Here is a 19,321-nt window from a genome sequence, read left to right as displayed (position 1 = left end):
ATTTTATGAAGGGTGGGGGGGGGGGGGGGGGGCGGTGGTCGGTGACTTCTATATTAAACGGAAAATACTAAATTCCCAATATCACTAGAGTTTGAGATACATGCTTGACCCTTATTTTGCTATTTACCAGCTAAACATGATTTGGAAATAGAATGAAAAATCCTTTGATTTTAAACAGACTCTATTCTTCAATTTCTATATCCTCTTTTTCTTTTACAAATAAATCAGAAATGTATTGGACTTCTCGCCCTTGTTTTGTTTCTGATATATGTATAAGAGCTTTGATTGAAACATTTAGATCCCTCTTATCATGTAATTTGAGGGGCTAGCCCCTTTTCGTGATATCAATGAAAGGTCCCTTAATATTAAACACATTTTGTTCAACAAGTGTTTAGAAATTTGTGACTGTTTTTGAAATATTAGGGAAAGATTGTTTTAGGGGCCGACTCTTTATCTCCTTATAAGGACCATTAAACGAAACTTTGGTGGTTGAATATTATTACGAATATTATTCTGAGTATCTTCTCTTCTATAATGCATTTCAAAATATTTCTCCTTTTTAAGAAATAAATGATCAAAATATTGGACTTCTAGCCCCTTTAAAATCCAGATTATGTAACATATCAGAAAACTCTTAACAAATATAGGTAGATAACTGGAAGATACACATTTTTGCTTCTTTAATACATTACAAAATATTTTTCATTAAAGAGATATAGATAAAAGACTTTAGACCCCTCTTGGCCCCTTATATGAGGGGTCAGCCCCTTTTGCTTGGTGTCAGTTGAAAGATCTTTTATAGATTAAATTTTGATGCTCTACATGTGTTAGCAAAATATTGATTAGAAGAAAGATATTCGTGATCAAATCTCAAATTTCGTAAAAATTGTCAAAAAAATTTAACATCAACATTTTCAGTTCCGGGCGAGCTTCAAGGATGATGACTTCTGGTCAAATCTAAAACAAGCAAGCAAATCTACCATAACCACTCTATCTTGCATATAAATTTCAAGTCCCTAACTATAACAGTTTTTGAGGAGATGCGTGAACAATATCATGTTCCAAAATACATGAAAAAGGGAGATAATTCAGAAGCGGAAGTGAATTTTCAGACAGGAAGTAAGATGCAAAGAGATATTCACCTAAGACATCATCCCTGTAAAAATCATTAAAATCGATTGAGAAATGGCTGAGAAATTTAGGGTGACTACCAAGAAGAAAAATAATAATATAGAAGAATGAGAACGCGTAGAAAAACAGTAAGGTCTTCCGCTGAAGACGGAAGACCTTAATAAGAAACAGTACGAAAACTATAAGGTCTTCCGTTGGAAACGGAAGACCTTAAATATCGGTAACTAGAACAAGGGATATCTTTTTTAAAAATTGTGCTTAATATCAGCCTTTACAAAGTGATGTAATTAAACTATATATACTATATTAAACTATATTATAATAACATTAATTAGCATAAGACTTAATTAATATGATAAAACATTTATAATTTTTATATAACACATTGATCATTCATTGTAATATAAATATATAGGTAAATATCGGTAACTAGAACAAGGGATATCTTTTTAAAAAAAATGTGCTTAATATCAGCCTTTACAAGTGGCTGTTCGAAAATTATTGAGACATTCTCTCTTATTCCCTTGGGAAAAAGGATAAATCCTTGAAACTTCACCAAAATGTAAACCAAGATAGAGTTTATCAATGTGAAAAGTTTCTAGTCCATGGCATAATTAGATCATTCCTGGTAAACTGACCAACGTGCTTTCGTCGAGTTACACCCCAAACACATCAAGTCATTCTAACGCTTTTTACTGCTCCGATCCGGATGTTTTAAACAGTGGCGAAGCTAGACCATAATCGAAGTGCATGCTTAAAATGCCAGTAGGCCCAGGGGGCGAAGGCCCCGGAAGGCGGATGCTCATGAATTCTGACGATTTTTAACACTCACAATCATCGCAGAAATTGAAAGGAATGCTCACTATTTAAGCATTTTTAGGCATTCTATTGGGGGGGGGGGGGATTTAAAATGATGTGCTTAATTAGGTACATGCATGTCTATATTTGGTACTTAAGACGTCTTTGTTTATTAGGTACATGCAATGTGTACTGTTATTTAAAAATTATGATAATGTAAGACCGCATCGCGTGTCTATATTTGGTACTTAAGACGTCTTTGTTTAGCATTGATTCCGGATATAGTAGGACCGGGTGACGGAAACCGTTGAAGAGATAACTAAGTATGGACCTTCATACTTAAATTCTTTTATTTTCTTTCTTTATTTTTTTACTGAGTTTTTTCCTTTTCCCCCCAAATGATGTGCATGCTAAGGCATATAAGTATACATGTACATGGTAGCTACGCCACTGTTAAACCCCAAGCCCATCACGTCATTTTAACGCTTCTTACCGCTCCGATCCGAATGTTTTAAACACCTTACAGACAAACAGAAATAAGAATTTCTGTTTATTTTTAATCTTTTATTTTCATTTCAAAATGTCAACATTTACATATTCTCTCCATTCTTGATTTCTTTTGAGAAAAATTCGGGTATCTGTTAAGTGCGAAACAAAATAGAAACAAAATCTACCAGAATGAAACCTATCAAAACAAAATCAAAGCTAAATGAAAACAAAACAAAATCTACATATGCAAAATGAAATTAAATCGGGCAAAATGAAATCGAAGTTAATTGATATAAATGTAACCATTTTATTTGAAATATATTGCATGAATACAAATATTAAAGTGTTTATTTTGGAAATAATGGATCAATAAATCTGTGTTGATACACAAAGAAAGATAGAAAGAGTTTGTTCATTTCATTAATCCCCCACCGACCTTCCACACATACACATATACACACGGTGGGTTTTAATGCCTGTGTTTTTCTGGGCTTATTATGAGCAAGTATCAAAAATAAAATTTCCAGTATGAAGGAGTGTAAACCACCCTTAAAATTGCGTCAACAGTAAAATAAAATTTTAACTATGTAGTATCTCTCAATACCCTGTGAAAACGAAATTTGCCTCCCCTTTAATGTGGTGTCTTCAGTTTACTGAGACAATTTAATTAAGCAGTCTATTATTAAGCATTAAATGTTGTTTGTTTTAAAAAGTGAAAGCACGTGCGACAACTTTCTTTATCTCGAACGGCCATGGACCAGTTGCAATTTTACCATATTATTTCTCCAAAATTTGATAGTCAATCGCTTTTATTTTACTGTTTATATAAGTGTATGATTTGATATGGTTTGGTTTCAGACAAAAGCAAAACAATAATCGCCAGTCTGATTTTGTGATTACAAGTATGATTACAAATGGATTGTAAAAAGAAACCAAAAGTGATACTAAAGACCCTGAAACGTGCTACTACACGAGTTGCACGGTTCGGTTCGTTACGCTTTTTGAACGGTACGGTTCGTTTTGTGAACGGTACGGTTCGCTTTGTGAACGGTACGGTTCATTTTGTGAACGGAACGGTTCGCATCTTGAACGGTACGCTTGGCTAAAAATAGCTGCATGCTTTGTGAACAGTTTGCGCGCTTTATTAATGAGGTAGGCGTAGCCTGAACGCTTTGATTTTTCTCAAAATAACTTTGTTTAGTTTTTGCCCGATCTACTTTAGCAAGGTGGTAAATATGACAAGAATTTTTCTTTATTTATATGATATATTAAACATGTATTTCAATCAATTTAAAATCGGATCTTCCATCCGTTCCCCCGTTTTTGATAGGTTGCGTGAAACGTGTACTCAGTGATAACCGGGAAGCGGAGTTAGTTTTAATTTAGATTAGTCTATTATTATTAGTATTTAATTTTAGATGAATGTAATCATTAAAATTGATTAAAAGAACTGTTTGACTTTAATTCGATATATTTTGTTAATTGAGCGAGCTGTTAATAATTCTACAAAACATCTTAAGTTTTTATTTCTATACATGTACTTGAATTGAAGTCATCAAATATTTCTCATCCATTTAAAACTGCTATGAAAAATTGCCCCGACTTTAATCCGATATTTCTTTAGTTTCCTATATCGTTGTTTTGATTCTCGGCTAGTTGTTATTTTTACAAGCATATTTCTTTTTCTTTATTCATAATTCGTATGATCATTCTTAATTGTGTACTAATGTAGCACTATTGCCGATCAAATTCCCCTCGTAAATAGATGATGTAAAATTAAACGCAGTTAATGATCAGATAAACAATGAATTTCAGATAAGAAATCTTGATATCAACTGTCATATATTTTTGGACAAAATTTTTTTTTTCATTTAAATATTGATTCCATGATTTTCTGCACTTGTTTGTATGTACACAGATCATACCTTCGTGTAATCCGTCATCACTTCTCTTATCTGAAGTAAGATTGCGTGTGTAGTCAAAATATGTATGTGATAGTAGAGTAATATGTCTATGTGTATTTATTCGTTTTGTATTTTCTATTTTTCGTTCAATAGAATCTTAAAATTATATCAGTCAAAGTTTTACTGCGCAAGTAAACTGAGTTCTTCCTATCTGTAATTTCATTAGATCATAATATTAACCAATTATATTGAAGCTAGGTGTATAAAAAAGTTACCTATAATTCTAATTAAGTTAGAGCAGTATACCGTTTCAAGAAAATATGATCCAGTCGATATCTGTAGCATCTTATGGTATGTAAATTTCATAATAACTTATGTTTTACTTATCAATGTAAATGTTTAGTCTCTGGTTTTATTTTAATTGCATTGTCAATACTAAAGTGTATTTTTGTAATTAAAGTTCCAATACTTGGAATGTGTCCGTAAAGTTCAAAGGTTAGCTTTCTTTGCAGTACGCACTGTAATTGATTTTTTATGAAACGTATAATGTATTTGTGGTAACTTATAGCTAATGTATTTTCTTTCATTTTGTCAGTTTTCTCATATTATGTATTATTTTGTAGGTCAAGCCTCTATATTCAAAATAAAATAAAGTCATCAGATACACTGTATACTATCTTTATTTTCGGTTACATGAATATTAGATTTTGTTATTATCATTATTTCATTTTTTTAAACTAGACATGAACATGTAACACATTTCTTACAATATGTACACAACTGGATACACACATTAAGTCAATAGCATTTAATGGCGATATTTATCATTCTGTTGAACGTGCCTGCTCTTCACTGTATGAATGCGATTTAGCTGACATTTTACAAATGCTGACTAACCTGTTTATATTTTATTTACCCTTTTACACACATATTTGTTGTAAAATACCCGGTAATCAACAAATGAATGTTTAAAGTGATAAATATATAAAGAATTTATCTAGTCACGAAAATAATACGATAGCGAAGGAAAGAGATTCTGATCGTCAGTACATGAGTTATATCAAGAAGTCGGAAGCAAGTTATTGCTGAATTATTTTAAATAGGAAGAGAAATAAGGATTAAAGAAAACGTAAAACATAAACATTTTCATTCGATAACTTTCTTCTAGCTATGTAGGAGGAGCAAAGTAGCATGCGGCACATAGCGTGATCTCTACTGTTTTACTTAAAAACTGATTGACACGCGAAGCACGTGGAGTCCTGAAAATCCCGCTAAAATGACCAACTATAGAAACATAAAGCGAAATAATATAGTTCAGTGATAAAACTTTAATCTAAATATTATAATCAACAAACAAGTTCTCTCTCTCTCTCTCTCTCTCTCTCTCTCTCTCTCTCTCTCTCTCTCTCTCTCTCTCTCTGAGAGAGTGTATGTAATTGTGTGCAAACAATTTGGAATTATTAGATTTTTATTTGTATGAACTTAATTCATTTATTTTAGACTCATGGTTTTCACAACAATTTCAACACAATGACTTTTGTACGATAGACGATGTAATCAGATTGATCTCGATGGTTAAAATTTCAGCGTTATTTCACATCACACAGATTGAAAATAAATGTTTGTGCTTACATCTACTTGCAAATTGTTAAAATCTCATTCAACTGTTTACAATGTAATTAATCAGTTTTTTGGTACATTAATGTACCCGGTAAATGATACTTTTATCGAAAGTTAATATTTTGTAAAATTCAGCAATTGGTTGACTCCGGGATAGCATCTGATGAACACATGAGCATTAAAACCCACAAGTATTCCTTTCCCGATTTTATACGAATTGAATTTGCATTTTCTTTTCTGTCTATCCTTTAGTAGTCGCAGATCTCTAAAAAACAAGATTTCGCAGTCTTCTCTAAGAATGACTGTCTTTCAAATTTAAATTTTTTTTACGAAAAGTAAAAAAAAAATTGAAACGACTAAAGGTAGATCCAGGTTCCTAGAGCTGGGTCAGCGAGGCATCAAATCAAGTCCTGTGGTTACTCAAGTGGAACTTGTTTTACAGTCAACCCATTCATTTTGTACAAAGACAGCTAGCCTCTAGAACACTCTCTTCTATTGTTGGGTTTACTCATTATATGATTGTGTAAAAAATATTCACTGGCTCAGTTTTGTTCAGAGTAAATGGAAAAAAAATCAGATAAAGTAATTTAATAAATGTTTACGATTTGTACAACATGGAATTCTTTAAAAAATGGCTTGAAATAAAAAAAAAATATCTTTAAAATCATTTATAATTCTATGGCTTTGTGGTTTTCGCATTTTATTGTACAACATATATCATAAGTATACTAATTTTTTTATACCTTATTGAGCAATCTAGCAATTCATTAAAAAACATTAGGTGGAAAGACCTCTAATTGTAAGGAGAACAATTAGCCTACATACTAGTTAAATTGATTACTTTTATCATAAACAGTAAGTCTATGGACACCAAGAAAGTAGATGTTTAAGCTTTTTAATCTCCAGGTTTATGCCTGCGCCCTGTACCCAGACCACTGACTTGTTTATGTACTGTCGAAAACACAGTATTGAATACTCTTTTCATATATCTTTGTTCAATTATTTGTTGGGGTTTCTTCAATTTTTATTCCAATTTTCACTAAAATTCGTCAAAGGAAAGATTTGTGTTGTCTCAATAATTTCCGAGCAACCCTCATATTCAACATGTCTTTATCAGTTGTATTCATGCTTTTATTGAAAAATAATTAAACCTTAATCTTTGCATTACCTTGACCATCACGGTTCGTCCAGTAACAGCTCATCACACCAATGACTTGATCTTTCAGCTCTTTTAGTTTCTCAAACTGTAGTATATTATTGAAAAGTTTAAAACAAAAGAGATTACAGGGCTGCATTTTACAAAAGAACTTACGACAAAGTCGTAATTCTTTTCAGTCTCATGGAACGGTCTTTAATGAACAAAATTTATATCAAACCATTTATTTACAACTATTTTGATTTTCATACTTGTATTTTACAGATATTACAATAAAACATTGATTAGTTTGTGTTTAAAAAACATTCATTAATTTGTCGTAAGTCGTAAGTTCTTTTGTGAAACGCAGCCCTGAGCTCTAGATGAGAAATCACCTCTGTATCCAACTCGTTGTGTGTTTTCTATCCCTCACCAAGGCTCGGGGATAGAAAACACACAACTCATTGGATAAAAATCATGTAGTACCATCGCAAATCATGAGATTCTTTTTATCACATGTTTACCACAAATTAAACCTCAATCTTTTGTTAAACCTTAATCTTTCTGTAAACATTGTAATTGTGTGCCGCATAACACATTCACTACAAGACGTCAACAACTAGTTTATTCATGGAAAAAAGTTCCTTGAAGATTAACAAAGAAACATTAAAATTTTCAATTCCTGGTATATTTTTTATCAATTTAAAAAAAAAAAATTAAACAGAATTAAATGCTGCACATTTATAACTCGATCATGATCTACGCTTTTCAATTCAATTATTTTGTGACTTTTCATTCTACGTCAATGATCTGCCTAAAGCTATGTAATTTTAATTATGACGTCACGTGGCGTAAGAACACACAGTGGAATATCAAATACTTATTCCATGAGTGATATCCACCGTATATTGGGATAAACATGTGATAAAATATCATAAAAGACAATAATATTTGTACCTTTCATTGACTGAAACATGACATTCATTCCTATTTGATATCGATGCAAAATATGATATCACACAACTCGGCAGCATCAACAAAAATAGGTATTATAAAGACAAGTTACCAATGGGATTTATTAAATACAGAATATTAAAAATAATATTGTGCTAAATATCCTTCAATCGGAATCCGTTTATCTATAATCTTTGTTTTTGTTGTTTTAAAACCGTTTTTGAAAGCCTACTATCTTTTCACTTTGTGCGTCATCCAGAACCAGATGATGTCATAGTTAGCTGTGAAGCGAGATCGGTCTCTAGATCGCTTCTATTTAGTCTGTAGGATTTTCTAAATCTAATGACCGTGTTGTAACTATTGTCATTTGTTGGTAGTGATTATTAAAATAGGGATGACTTGAATTCGCAATTGATGTGTTTGTTATTTTAAAGGATTGCAGATTATTTTGACGTCATAACATGCATAATGTACAATTTCCTAAAAGCAATGTATTTATCAATGAATTTCTTGACGTCCATAACTGTGAGTGATTATATATTAATATAACCTCAGACACAAAAAGATGAATTGTAAGCTTTGTATCTTGCTTTTAAATTTATTAACTCTACGACTGACACTCAAATTTTCACTGATCATTAGAATTATTAAAGCATTGTAAACAATAAAAATAGAAAAATAAACTTTGACCAAAATTGTGACCATGCCCCTTTAAATTGCAAAAATGAAGGAAAACATATAGATCTATGATTAACTGCTGCAAATCATGTTATCTATTAATTAATTAACATGTTAATCCTGACCACCCAATGAAAATTTGGTTGTGTTTATATTCACAAGAACTTACCAAAATTATAAATGCCTCCCAAGACCTTTTTATTTTACCCCAAATAAGCATCCTTAATCAATATTTTACAAGCATCCTATTCGACATTTTATACTTTCTAACATTAGTAATGTATCATAAAACATTTACAATAGTTCCTCATTCAAGTCAATTCAAACCAACAAGCATTTGCAACTTTGTGCATGTCAACAAACTTGACTATTCAAGTCTTCAGTATTTCCATTCAAGTAATTATAATAAGCTCTAAGAAAAAAAAATATTCAGAGATAAAAAATTTACATCCCTATTATCAACTAGGGCTGGGACGATTCTGTACTTAGCCAATTTGGTACATATCACGATACATGAGATGCGATACAATACATATCACGATACATTTCAACTAAATGAAAAGATGAATATTTAGGGTTAAAAATTTATTCAATCTGTTGTGTCCAAAGTTATTTTGATATATTTAAAATGAGCATTGCACAATTTACAAATTACTTTAGTCTCATATACACTACTTTTTCATAAACAAATAATCCAAAATTTTCCACACTCCAGATTATATAATTAGCTTCCTAACAGTTTTGACAACTTTACAACGTTTTCCACCATCTTTGTACTTTCATATTAGGCGCGCAGACTAAAAATAGCCGATATATGAAGCTCGGATATTTTTGGAAAATAAAAAAAAGTTCACTTAGGCATTGTTGTATTAATGGTAAATGTATCGATCCAAATATCGTCAAAATAACTACCGTGATGCACCGATGTATCGGTGGATCGTCCCATCACTATTATCAACACATCTTACCTGATTTTTATATTTTGCTGATAGTCCTACGGTAACTTTCCCCGTGGCGTCAGTGAGACATATCTTCTGCACATAAAATGTACTTGTCATCTGATATCTTAACTCTGGTTTTGAAATCTTTTTAAAAAATCCCATTACATCTAAAACAGAAAAAAAAAGTTTTAGATATGATTTTTATAATCAGACCAAAAGGCTGTTCAAAGTTAATTCTATGTTTAACATAAACCGAGCGCGTAGGTTTCAGCGAAATTATTGTCGTTTTGAAAAAAACAAATCCGTATTTGTAAAAGTCCACAGTTGGTTTTCATTTAGCGACTTAATTCTACATCCTATATGAGAGAAAAACATGCTCATAAACAGCATCGAGGTGCTCATTATTCATAATATGAAGAAAATGAGAGTTTACACCACTATCAAAGTAAAAAAAAAATAAACATTTAAAAAGAACAATAATGGATCAACACATGATCGAAGTTGACAGTAAAAATCTTTTTTCATGATTATATGCTGTCGGTTGTCAAGTCACAAAGCCTGAACCATGCTGAACAATCTTTCGTCCAAAAATGAGGTTTGTTGTATATATTTTCTAAAGTAGTCCAACAACAACTAAAATGATTACCCATCTTAATAAAAACTAGAACTGTCCTAATGGGACTAATACCCCCGCTAGGCTAATTTCAAATGGGACAAATAATTGAATTGAATAATAATTAAGGTTTGGAACACATAAAAAAAAAAATTCTAGAATTGTAAAAAAAAAAAAAAAAAAGTTAACAAAGAAAAATCAAAATTGTCAGAATTTCACTGTAAATACATATCTATAACAGTAATACATTTACAAATGTATGTATTTGATGATATATTTTTTTAATTTAATTGATTTAAAGAAAAACCAACAAAATGACAAAAACCCCTCTCTTTGCAGTGAATAGAAATACCGGTAGCCAAGCAATGCTCTTCAGTTGATAAAACTTTCAATATCTTTCTAATAAGAGTCTTGACAGATGCAATTAGTTGTTTCAAATTTTCCTCACTTTCTCCTATGGCACAATTGAACTCCATATCAGAAAATTGATCCCATAGGACTATGATTTTCTTTGATGAGCTTGTTAAATTTAATAAACTCCCAAAACATTACCATAATTACCATACTATGTAAAAATATGTAAAAAAGAAAATTTAATATTACAAACAATTTTAAATTGCCAAAACACTACAATCATATCCATTCAGTAATTTTGAATTTCATTTAAATTAATGCCCAATAGGGTCACTTCATCAAATTATTTGACAAATAAATTTAAACAACCTCTAAAAATAGTTTAACTTCTTTATTAATAATTATATTATTTATTTCCTTAAAATGATAGACCTTTTGGTTTACATGAAACAGTTTTAAAATAGCCCCAACAATCACCCATTTTACAGATTATCAATTTCCCTTAAACATATGCTCCATCTGAACCATGGCTCAGATAATGGCTCCCTTGGGACAAATGAATTCAGCCACACTTGTCTTTGATGTTCTCATTAGCTCCTAAGAATTTATCATTGACAAACAAAAACTTTGCATTGTCAGTTGATAGAATACTTATAAAAAATAAATTTTTTTTTATTAATTAAGACATAAAGACAAAAAACTCCATCTGGATGTATTTATATAAATATATTTTAGAGTGTTTTCTATTAATTAATTAATAAAATCTGTAAGGATTACCTCCCTTACTTTTCAACATTAGTGTACAATATATAGAATAAGGAAAATGAAAACTGTCATAAAATCATTAAATCTTGTCTGATCTTAAAAAAAAAAATTGCAGGTGCACATATTCAGATGGTGTTCAACATATGCACAAATTTTCAAACTGTTCCATGCAGTAATAAAAAATTCTATAGGGGGGACAAAGTTGCGTCTACAGACAGACGGACAGACGGACGGACAGACAGACAGGGTGAAACCAATATACCCCCCTAAACTTCGTTTGCGGGGGTATAAAAAAATCAAAATGTGTACAGTGAAGTTACAATTTTGCATTTTTTTAAGATGGGAAAAGCTTAAGCAACTTCTTACAAACACAGTACTGAAAACCCCATAGACTTCAATGTTAACTTTGTTACTATTTAATTTTTGTTCAATTTCCACGGTGAATGAACCCTTTAAAGTCATACTATGTAGTCCCCTCCGGTGAAAGCGATAGGGGACTAATAAAATCGAAATCTTCACTTTAAAAAGAGAATCACAAATTAAGTTTATGATTGTGCATCAGTACATGTATAAAGAAGTTTAATCGGCTTCGATTTTCAGTATTAATTGCATTCAATATTAATGCATCTAAAGGTACACACATCGTAGGTTATAAAAATATACTGTTCATATATCAATTACAAAAAAAATTAGCTATTTTCTCGGGCAGCAATTATAATGAAAGATTTTTAAAAGGTGAAGTTATTACTAAATGCGATTTAAACTTGTTCATGGTAAACGTTGTAGAAAGAAAAAAAAATGGTTTAGAAAAAAAATAATGTAAGTTTATAAAATGCAACACATAAAATTAAAATTAGAGCCATAGGGTTATTTTTTATATATTAATTATTCTCTCTCTCTCTCTCTCTCTCTCTCTCTCTCTCTCATATGCACATTTATTTGGGAGAAACCCCCATGTGCACATTAATTTGGGAGAAACTCCTGGGGCAATCAAATTCCAGAATTAAAAGTATAAATTGTTCTTTCTCAGTATCTGAATGTGACAATTATAAATGTAACTTAAATCGCATTAATGATAAAATACAATCGTCGTTTCATAATGTATATGCTTACTTATGTTTAAGTCCAAACTTATGCCTACCTATGAGTAGATGTAAAATTTTGGCTTTACTTTAGTTTGACTTAAAGATACGCTCTTTTATGAAATGCAAATATTCGAACTAGTCCCGTATTTACATCGGCGCAGTGCAAAGTCTGGACATTTGACCCTTTAAGAAACGAGCCCCTGGGATCATAAATTTTACACCAAAATGCTTCAATGTTTTCGGTATCCAAATCGAAACAAGAGATGTTTGTGAAACACTTATGCCCCCCTCCCTTCGAAACATCCCCAAAGAAAATGAATGTAAACTGCAAATAACTGGAATTTTTCTAAGTCCAAGGGGCATAACTCTGTCGAAAATTGCACAATTGTACCCAATATCGAACTTGAGCTAAACTTTATCATAATTAATCTATATACTAAATTTCATTTCAATACGTGCAACTTCTGCGAAGAAAATGAACGAAAACTGCAAATAAATAGAATTTTTCTATGTCCAAGGGGCTTAACTCTATTGAAAATAGATCTATCATACCAAAAATCAAACTTGACCTAGATATTATTTAGATAAACATGTATACCAAATTTCATATAAATATGTGCATCCTCTGCAAAGAAAATAAACGAAAACAGCAAATAAAAAGAATTTTTCTACATCCAAGGGACACACTGTAACTCTGTCGAAAATTGCTCAATTGTACCCAATATCAAACTTGACCTAGATATTATCATGATAAACCTGTATACCAAATTTCATTTGTTTATCCTCTGTAAAGAAAATGAATGGAAACTGTTGGTGGACCGGCCGACCAACGACATACCAGCAGACAGACAGACGGACAGACAGAGAGACGGACAGCAGCAAAGCAATATGCCCTCCCTTCTTCAAAGGGGGGGGGGCATAAAAAGTTATACATTAATTTAAAATCTGTGATGAAGTGACTTTAAAAAAAGTTCCAGCCTTCATGAAAACTCCAATGACCAGAGCCAGTGAATTTTGAGGTGGGGTCAGTGAAAATCAAAAAAGAAGAGTCCGATGAGCTTGTAAATACAATCAATTCATTATTTCGAACTAGATGGTACTGTTTTAAAACTTTGAGATATCCAAGTATTTGAAATATCAAGGCTACAAATCAGTGGTTGGGACTTACAAATCACTTCAACATATCGTAAATATACATAAATATGGGGTTTTTTCGCGCACAAAATTTGCAAAATTGGGGAAAATCTGAACATTTTTAATTTGCCTTGGTCACTTTTTGCGATTTAAAAAGTTTCTTATAAATAAAAAATTAGATCATAACAAAAGTTACAGGATATATGGTATCCATTTGTTCAAGATATCAGTGTTAGAGATATATAGATATTAGTTCAAATGTATTTTCAAAATCAGACACACTTTAATTTTTTTTTTTAATACGAAACATGTATTTATACTTTCTTTTAACTTTCACCATGTTAATTACATGTATGAATAAAGAACAGAATATTAGGTAGTGGGTATTCTTTAAATTTTTATGCAAAACATTCTTTCTGAGCTATAAAAAATGCGGGGGTCTGTAAATTTATTGAAGGGATCTGTATCTTTAGACAGATCACTGGTCCTGCTGGCAAGTAAGTTTAAAATGTTCTCGTAAAGACTGAAAAAAACCAATATTGAATGACAATAATCAAAATCCAAATTATCAATTAAATATAGAGTTATAAATTACCAAAGAATGATCCTGATTTCATAATTTCTGGAACTGCCTTTAGAGGAATGGGCCTAAACTGACCCTTTCCATTATCTGAACTTTCTGCTTGAGATCCTGCTGGTTTGGCTGTACTTGGGAAAGTTCCAACACATGGTGAAAGGTCACCTTCCACTGGTTCAATTACTGTGGATTCACCAAACTCTAGCTCATACTTGTGGTATAAATGAAATTTCGGATCTGAGGTTTTAAATTTGGCCCCTGATACATAATATTCCTGAAAAAAGAAAGATAAATCATTAATTTCAAATTGATTTTGATTTTTTTCTAATATTAAGATGAATCAGATGTTGAAATGGTGACCAGCAAGGATATGAAAAGGAAAATAGAATTTTATATACATGTATAGGTTTTTCAAACATTGTCCATTATTGCATCGTACATGTACATGTTTTTAATCTTTGCTCTAATATAATCTATTTAATCTAAGAAAAGCACATGAAAAACATAAATCGCTATTTATGGTTGGGATACACTTTTTACATTCAGTCTTCCTAGACTTTTAGCTTCGCTCCACATCTGAAAGCCTTTGAAATACACGAGCATTTAGGTACATTTTTCTCCTTCAGCTGGTCAATGTTTTGTCAAAATCTATCATGTCTTACTATATATATACTAGCAGAAAAAAGAAACTGTGCATTATAAAATTTAGTATAATTTTTCTATATCTATTGTTTGTATTTATAAAATTTAAACAATCAATAATGGTAAAGTTTTTGACAATATCGGATGGTAACCGTCCAGGTGCACGGACTTTTTCATGGTTAGTGAGCACCTGTTGTTCATTGAAGAATTTGTACGCACGAGTTTTACGGGCCAACACTGTTTGGAATAAGAACTGTAAAGGATTTGTTAAAACTTTTTTTGTTAAGGAAATCACTTTAGTTTCAACAAAATTTAACCCTATGTCATGCCACGACTCAACGAAAACCAAGGTAATCGTGCTGTTGGGATGCTGCAAGCTGGAATGGCACAAAATACTGTAGCAAGACACTTTGGAGTTCATCGGAACTGCCCGTAGAATTCCAGGGCTTCGACCAATTAGTCCAAGACTGTGCGTAATCGTCTGCGCGAGCAAAACATCAGACCAAGATGTCCAGCAGTGCGCCCAGTACTGCTTCAACGTCATCGTATTGCCAGACTAGCATGGTGCACATGACATCTGCAATTCAGAATACAGGACTGGACCAATATTCTGTTCACTGATGAATCCAGATTTCATTTGGATAGCAGTGACAGCCGTTGTAGGGTGTATCGTTGCGTTGGGTAGCGTTACCAGGACGCTTGTGTTGTGCAACGTCGACAATTTGGTGGAGGTAGCGTTATGGTGTGGGATGGAATATCAATACGTGGAAGGACCCCTCTACAAATTGTCAATGGAAATCTCACCGGCGTACGCTATCGAGATGAAATTATTCAGCGTCATGTGATACCCATCATACAGAGACATCAAAATCACATCACTCTGCAGTAAGACAACGCAAGGCCACACGTTGCACGTGTAGTCAGTAGTGATGGGAATCGGTGAGATTTTAATAATCGATAATCGGTTTCCCGCAACTAACTAATTATCGATTATAATCGGAAATTTTTATATTTTATAGTGTAGTGCTAAATAAATGTAAGTGAACAAGTTACAATGAACAGACTCATTACTCGGCTTTCGTAATTTGATTTACTTAGTATTTCTAGTGATAAAAAAGCTATATTCAAAAGATTTTTCTTTGTAGGCAGTCAAACATTAATTTTCTTGAAACCAAAATGCTTCCAAATTCTATAATGTGCTATATTTCTCGAGTAAGAATATCGAGCTCGTCTGACATGTCAGCCATTTTCAGACCGCGCACCTTTTTAGGGTTTAGATAGTTCGCGTCTAGAATATTCTGTTTAATATGATATGTGCTCGTTGAAAGGGAAAAAACCTTAACCAATTAATCGTAATGAAACCTTTATGATCGAGCGCTAATAGAATGCGAGAACAATCGATCGATTTTTGATTATAATCGATGATGGGAACATCACTAGTATATATAGTCAGAGGGACTTGTTTGCTCAACAGAATGTCGATGTCTTGCCTTGGCCAGCTGTTTCCCCTGATTTGTCGTCGATTGAGATGAAATGGAAAGACGTTTAAACCGTTTACCAAATCAGCCATTGACATTGGCTGATTTAGGCCAGGCTTTAACCAACATCTGGAACAACATCCCTCAAGCATTTCTGACAGGGATGGGGTAATTGAAAAAAGTATTTGTACTTGAGTGTAATTAATTACATTTTTCAAAGTATTTGAAAGTAATTTGTAATTGAGTCTGTCTTCAATTACAAGTAATTGAATGTATTTAAATACATTCCAAAAATATTGTGTATTTTCAATTACTTTTCAATTACATCTCAATTACTTTTTTTCCAAGTCTTATAATGATAAATAGAACTTATACATGTTTGGCATGGACTTTTGTTTATACAATAATTAATGTCCCATAATAATTCATATGTTTATACAGCATAACACACTGCCCAGGGCAATAGGTAAAGATCTAATTTTGTGGAGGTGTGAACTCCTCTAATACCCAAGAACCCCCATTGATTTTAGACTTAAGGGAGTCAAAATATCTCATTCTTGTGAATTATAGCAATTTTTATTTATATACTGATACGATGCACTTCTGAAAGTTGTACTTTCTGAATAAACATAGTTTTAATATGTGAATAAAAATTAATTCACTATAGAGAAAATATTATTCAGAACCAAAAATGAACTCAATGGTACTTAATGAATTTAATGTTAAAGAAAATTTTTCTAGAAATTTTCAAGAAATCTGATCTGAACTGAACTATACAACCTTAAAAAACATAACCGTACTTAAAGCTCTGTATATCTTAATGCTGTTAATATATGTATATTTCTCAAGATAAAAATAAAACTAAAGTATTTGAAATGTAATTAATTACATTTATCAAAGTAATTGAAAGTAAATAATTACATTTAAAAAAATCAATGTAATTGTAATTGCAAGTAATTGATAAAATTGTCAATGTATTTGAAAGTAATTAATTACTTTTCAAAGTAATTGACCCCAACTCTGATTTCTGAACACTTTAGTGGCATCAATGAGGCGTCGCTGTCAGGCATGCGTGAACGCAAATGGTGGTCACACGCGTTATTGATTTTGTTAATTCAATTTCAAATAACAGTGACTTTCGAGTGTGCTGAAATTAACGTTATTCGTCTCTGACATTAATGTGTTATGAGATTTTGTTACGAACACGTCTTTACAGTATTACAGGCCTCTCACACCTATTTTTGGTACTGGGGCCGGGGCCAATGGATTGGGAAAAATGCGACGTTTTGATAGAGATTGGGAATTATTTTCCTTGCTTAATGTACAGTCCCCAGAACAAAAACTAAGGTATATTGATAGGATTTTTCAAAGGTTAATTCATTTAAAATTATTTCTAAAACTGGGAACATGTATGTATAATAATGAGAAGGAAAAAAGTTAATTCACAGTGTGTGAAACAAGTTTGTTACTGAGATGTAAAATTTCCCAAAAGGTTTTTGTGTAGTTACTAGCTATATATCATCTGGCAAAGAAAATAATGAAACTTACAGGTTTTTTTTTTATTTAAAAAAAAATTATCTTATTTGCATTAATGTAAAATTTAATCTATATTGGTATTTATACCTTTAATAGATAAATGTTTCTTGATTGTGTTAGCCTAATGACAATATTTATAAAATCAGTCTCTGTACTTCTGTGTGTTTGCTGTATTAGTCCAACCCTTCGACTTACTTACTACCGTTTAGTAGAGGATCTGTTCAGATAAACATTTTTATAATAATTTGAACATTTATTGCAGAATTATAAGCTACTAACAGCTTATCAACAAACTGTATTATCAGGATTAAAAGTAATAAACATCGTTTTTAAAATTACACCGTTTCTGTCTGAGGAAATTCTGGCTAAGTTACATAAAGATCACAAGAAACAGTTTACAACGCGGTAGTGTTGCACATCTTCACAGAGCTTTTATGACTGCTGAATATACAAGATATATATTTAGAATAAGTACGGTTTATTTCAAGTTACATTATTAATATTAGGCAATCTCAAATTGGGATAAACACACTCAATTTTGGGAAAAAAGATGCCTTTTTCACGTTGGGAATGGGGCCAAATATTGGCCCCAATTATAGAGAATCGAGAGGCCTGTATTACAAAATATTAAATTGTTCATTGTAATTTTTAAATGTTTTTTCATATATTAAATAATGCACAGTTTCTTTTTTTCCACTGGTGTGTGTGTGTGTGTGTGTGTGAGTGGAGAAAATGTACCTCAGTGTGCTTAATTTTGAAAAAATTAAAACGTCCAGTTGTGAACTTGATTAACCTTTTAAATGATCTGTCAGTAGTGCGCGTGTCGTGTAACATACATATCAGTAATTATTCTTTGAGTATTAATTATGAGGAGATATTTTTGGGCATGGCAAGGTCAAATCCATTTAACCCCTAAAGGCTTTATGAATTAGGCTTGTCTTTGCTGCAACCAAAATTATCACCTCATAATATTCAAACTTGGGAATGATTCCGTATTACTTATCTTGTTTATATAATTTTTAGCAATTGCAGGATTAAATAGTCATGACATATTCATACGATTTCCATTTCTTTAATGCAAAACCCATTTGTGCCCCAACAACATGTCATTTGAATTTTTGGGACTGAGAATACAAAATCAATTTGTAGTGTTATCACAGACAAAGACACTGAAAAATGTAAATGAATGTCATTAATATTCATATATACAAATGTATTTCTTGTAAGTTGTGTTTCCAACAAATGATATTTCTGAATGCTAAATTTTCCCTTCACTAATAGTGAGATTTTGGCAATAAACAACGTCATGTGATATGTTCACGACTTGTCCAATCTGCTTAATTTCTTCACATACATATTACAGTGTATCCTCTTTTGTACTAGGATCCTCCTATTTTATTCATGCAAAGGACAGGGTCACAAAACAGAATGATATTCATTGTTTATAATATAGTGGGTCTAAAAAATCATCAATAATATGTCACTTT

The 19,321-nt window shown here is 31.7% G+C and overlaps 1 protein-coding gene across 2 annotated transcripts in view; it reads right to left on the bottom strand.

Moving 5' to 3' along the window:
- LOC105346885 (serine protease FAM111A) overlaps positions 1-19,321 on the bottom strand; it is a 54,086-nt gene that overhangs the window by 18,648 nt on the left and 16,117 nt on the right. For both annotated transcript variants that reach the window (XM_066070794.1, XM_066070793.1), the window contains 3 exons: positions 14,197-14,452; positions 9,678-9,817; positions 7,111-7,186 (listed from right to left, as the gene is read on the bottom strand). In XM_066070794.1, the coding sequence (XP_065926866.1) occupies positions 7,111-7,186; positions 9,678-9,817; positions 14,197-14,452 (472 nt within the window). The remainder of the gene's footprint in view (positions 1-7,110; positions 7,187-9,677; positions 9,818-14,196; positions 14,453-19,321) is intronic.

The sequence above is a fragment of the Magallana gigas genome, chromosome 9, assembly GCF_963853765.1.
Source record: "Magallana gigas chromosome 9, xbMagGiga1.1, whole genome shotgun sequence".
Lineage (NCBI taxonomy): Eukaryota > Metazoa > Mollusca > Bivalvia > Ostreida > Ostreidae > Magallana > Magallana gigas.
This window is presented reverse-complemented; position numbering and strand designations above follow the sequence as displayed.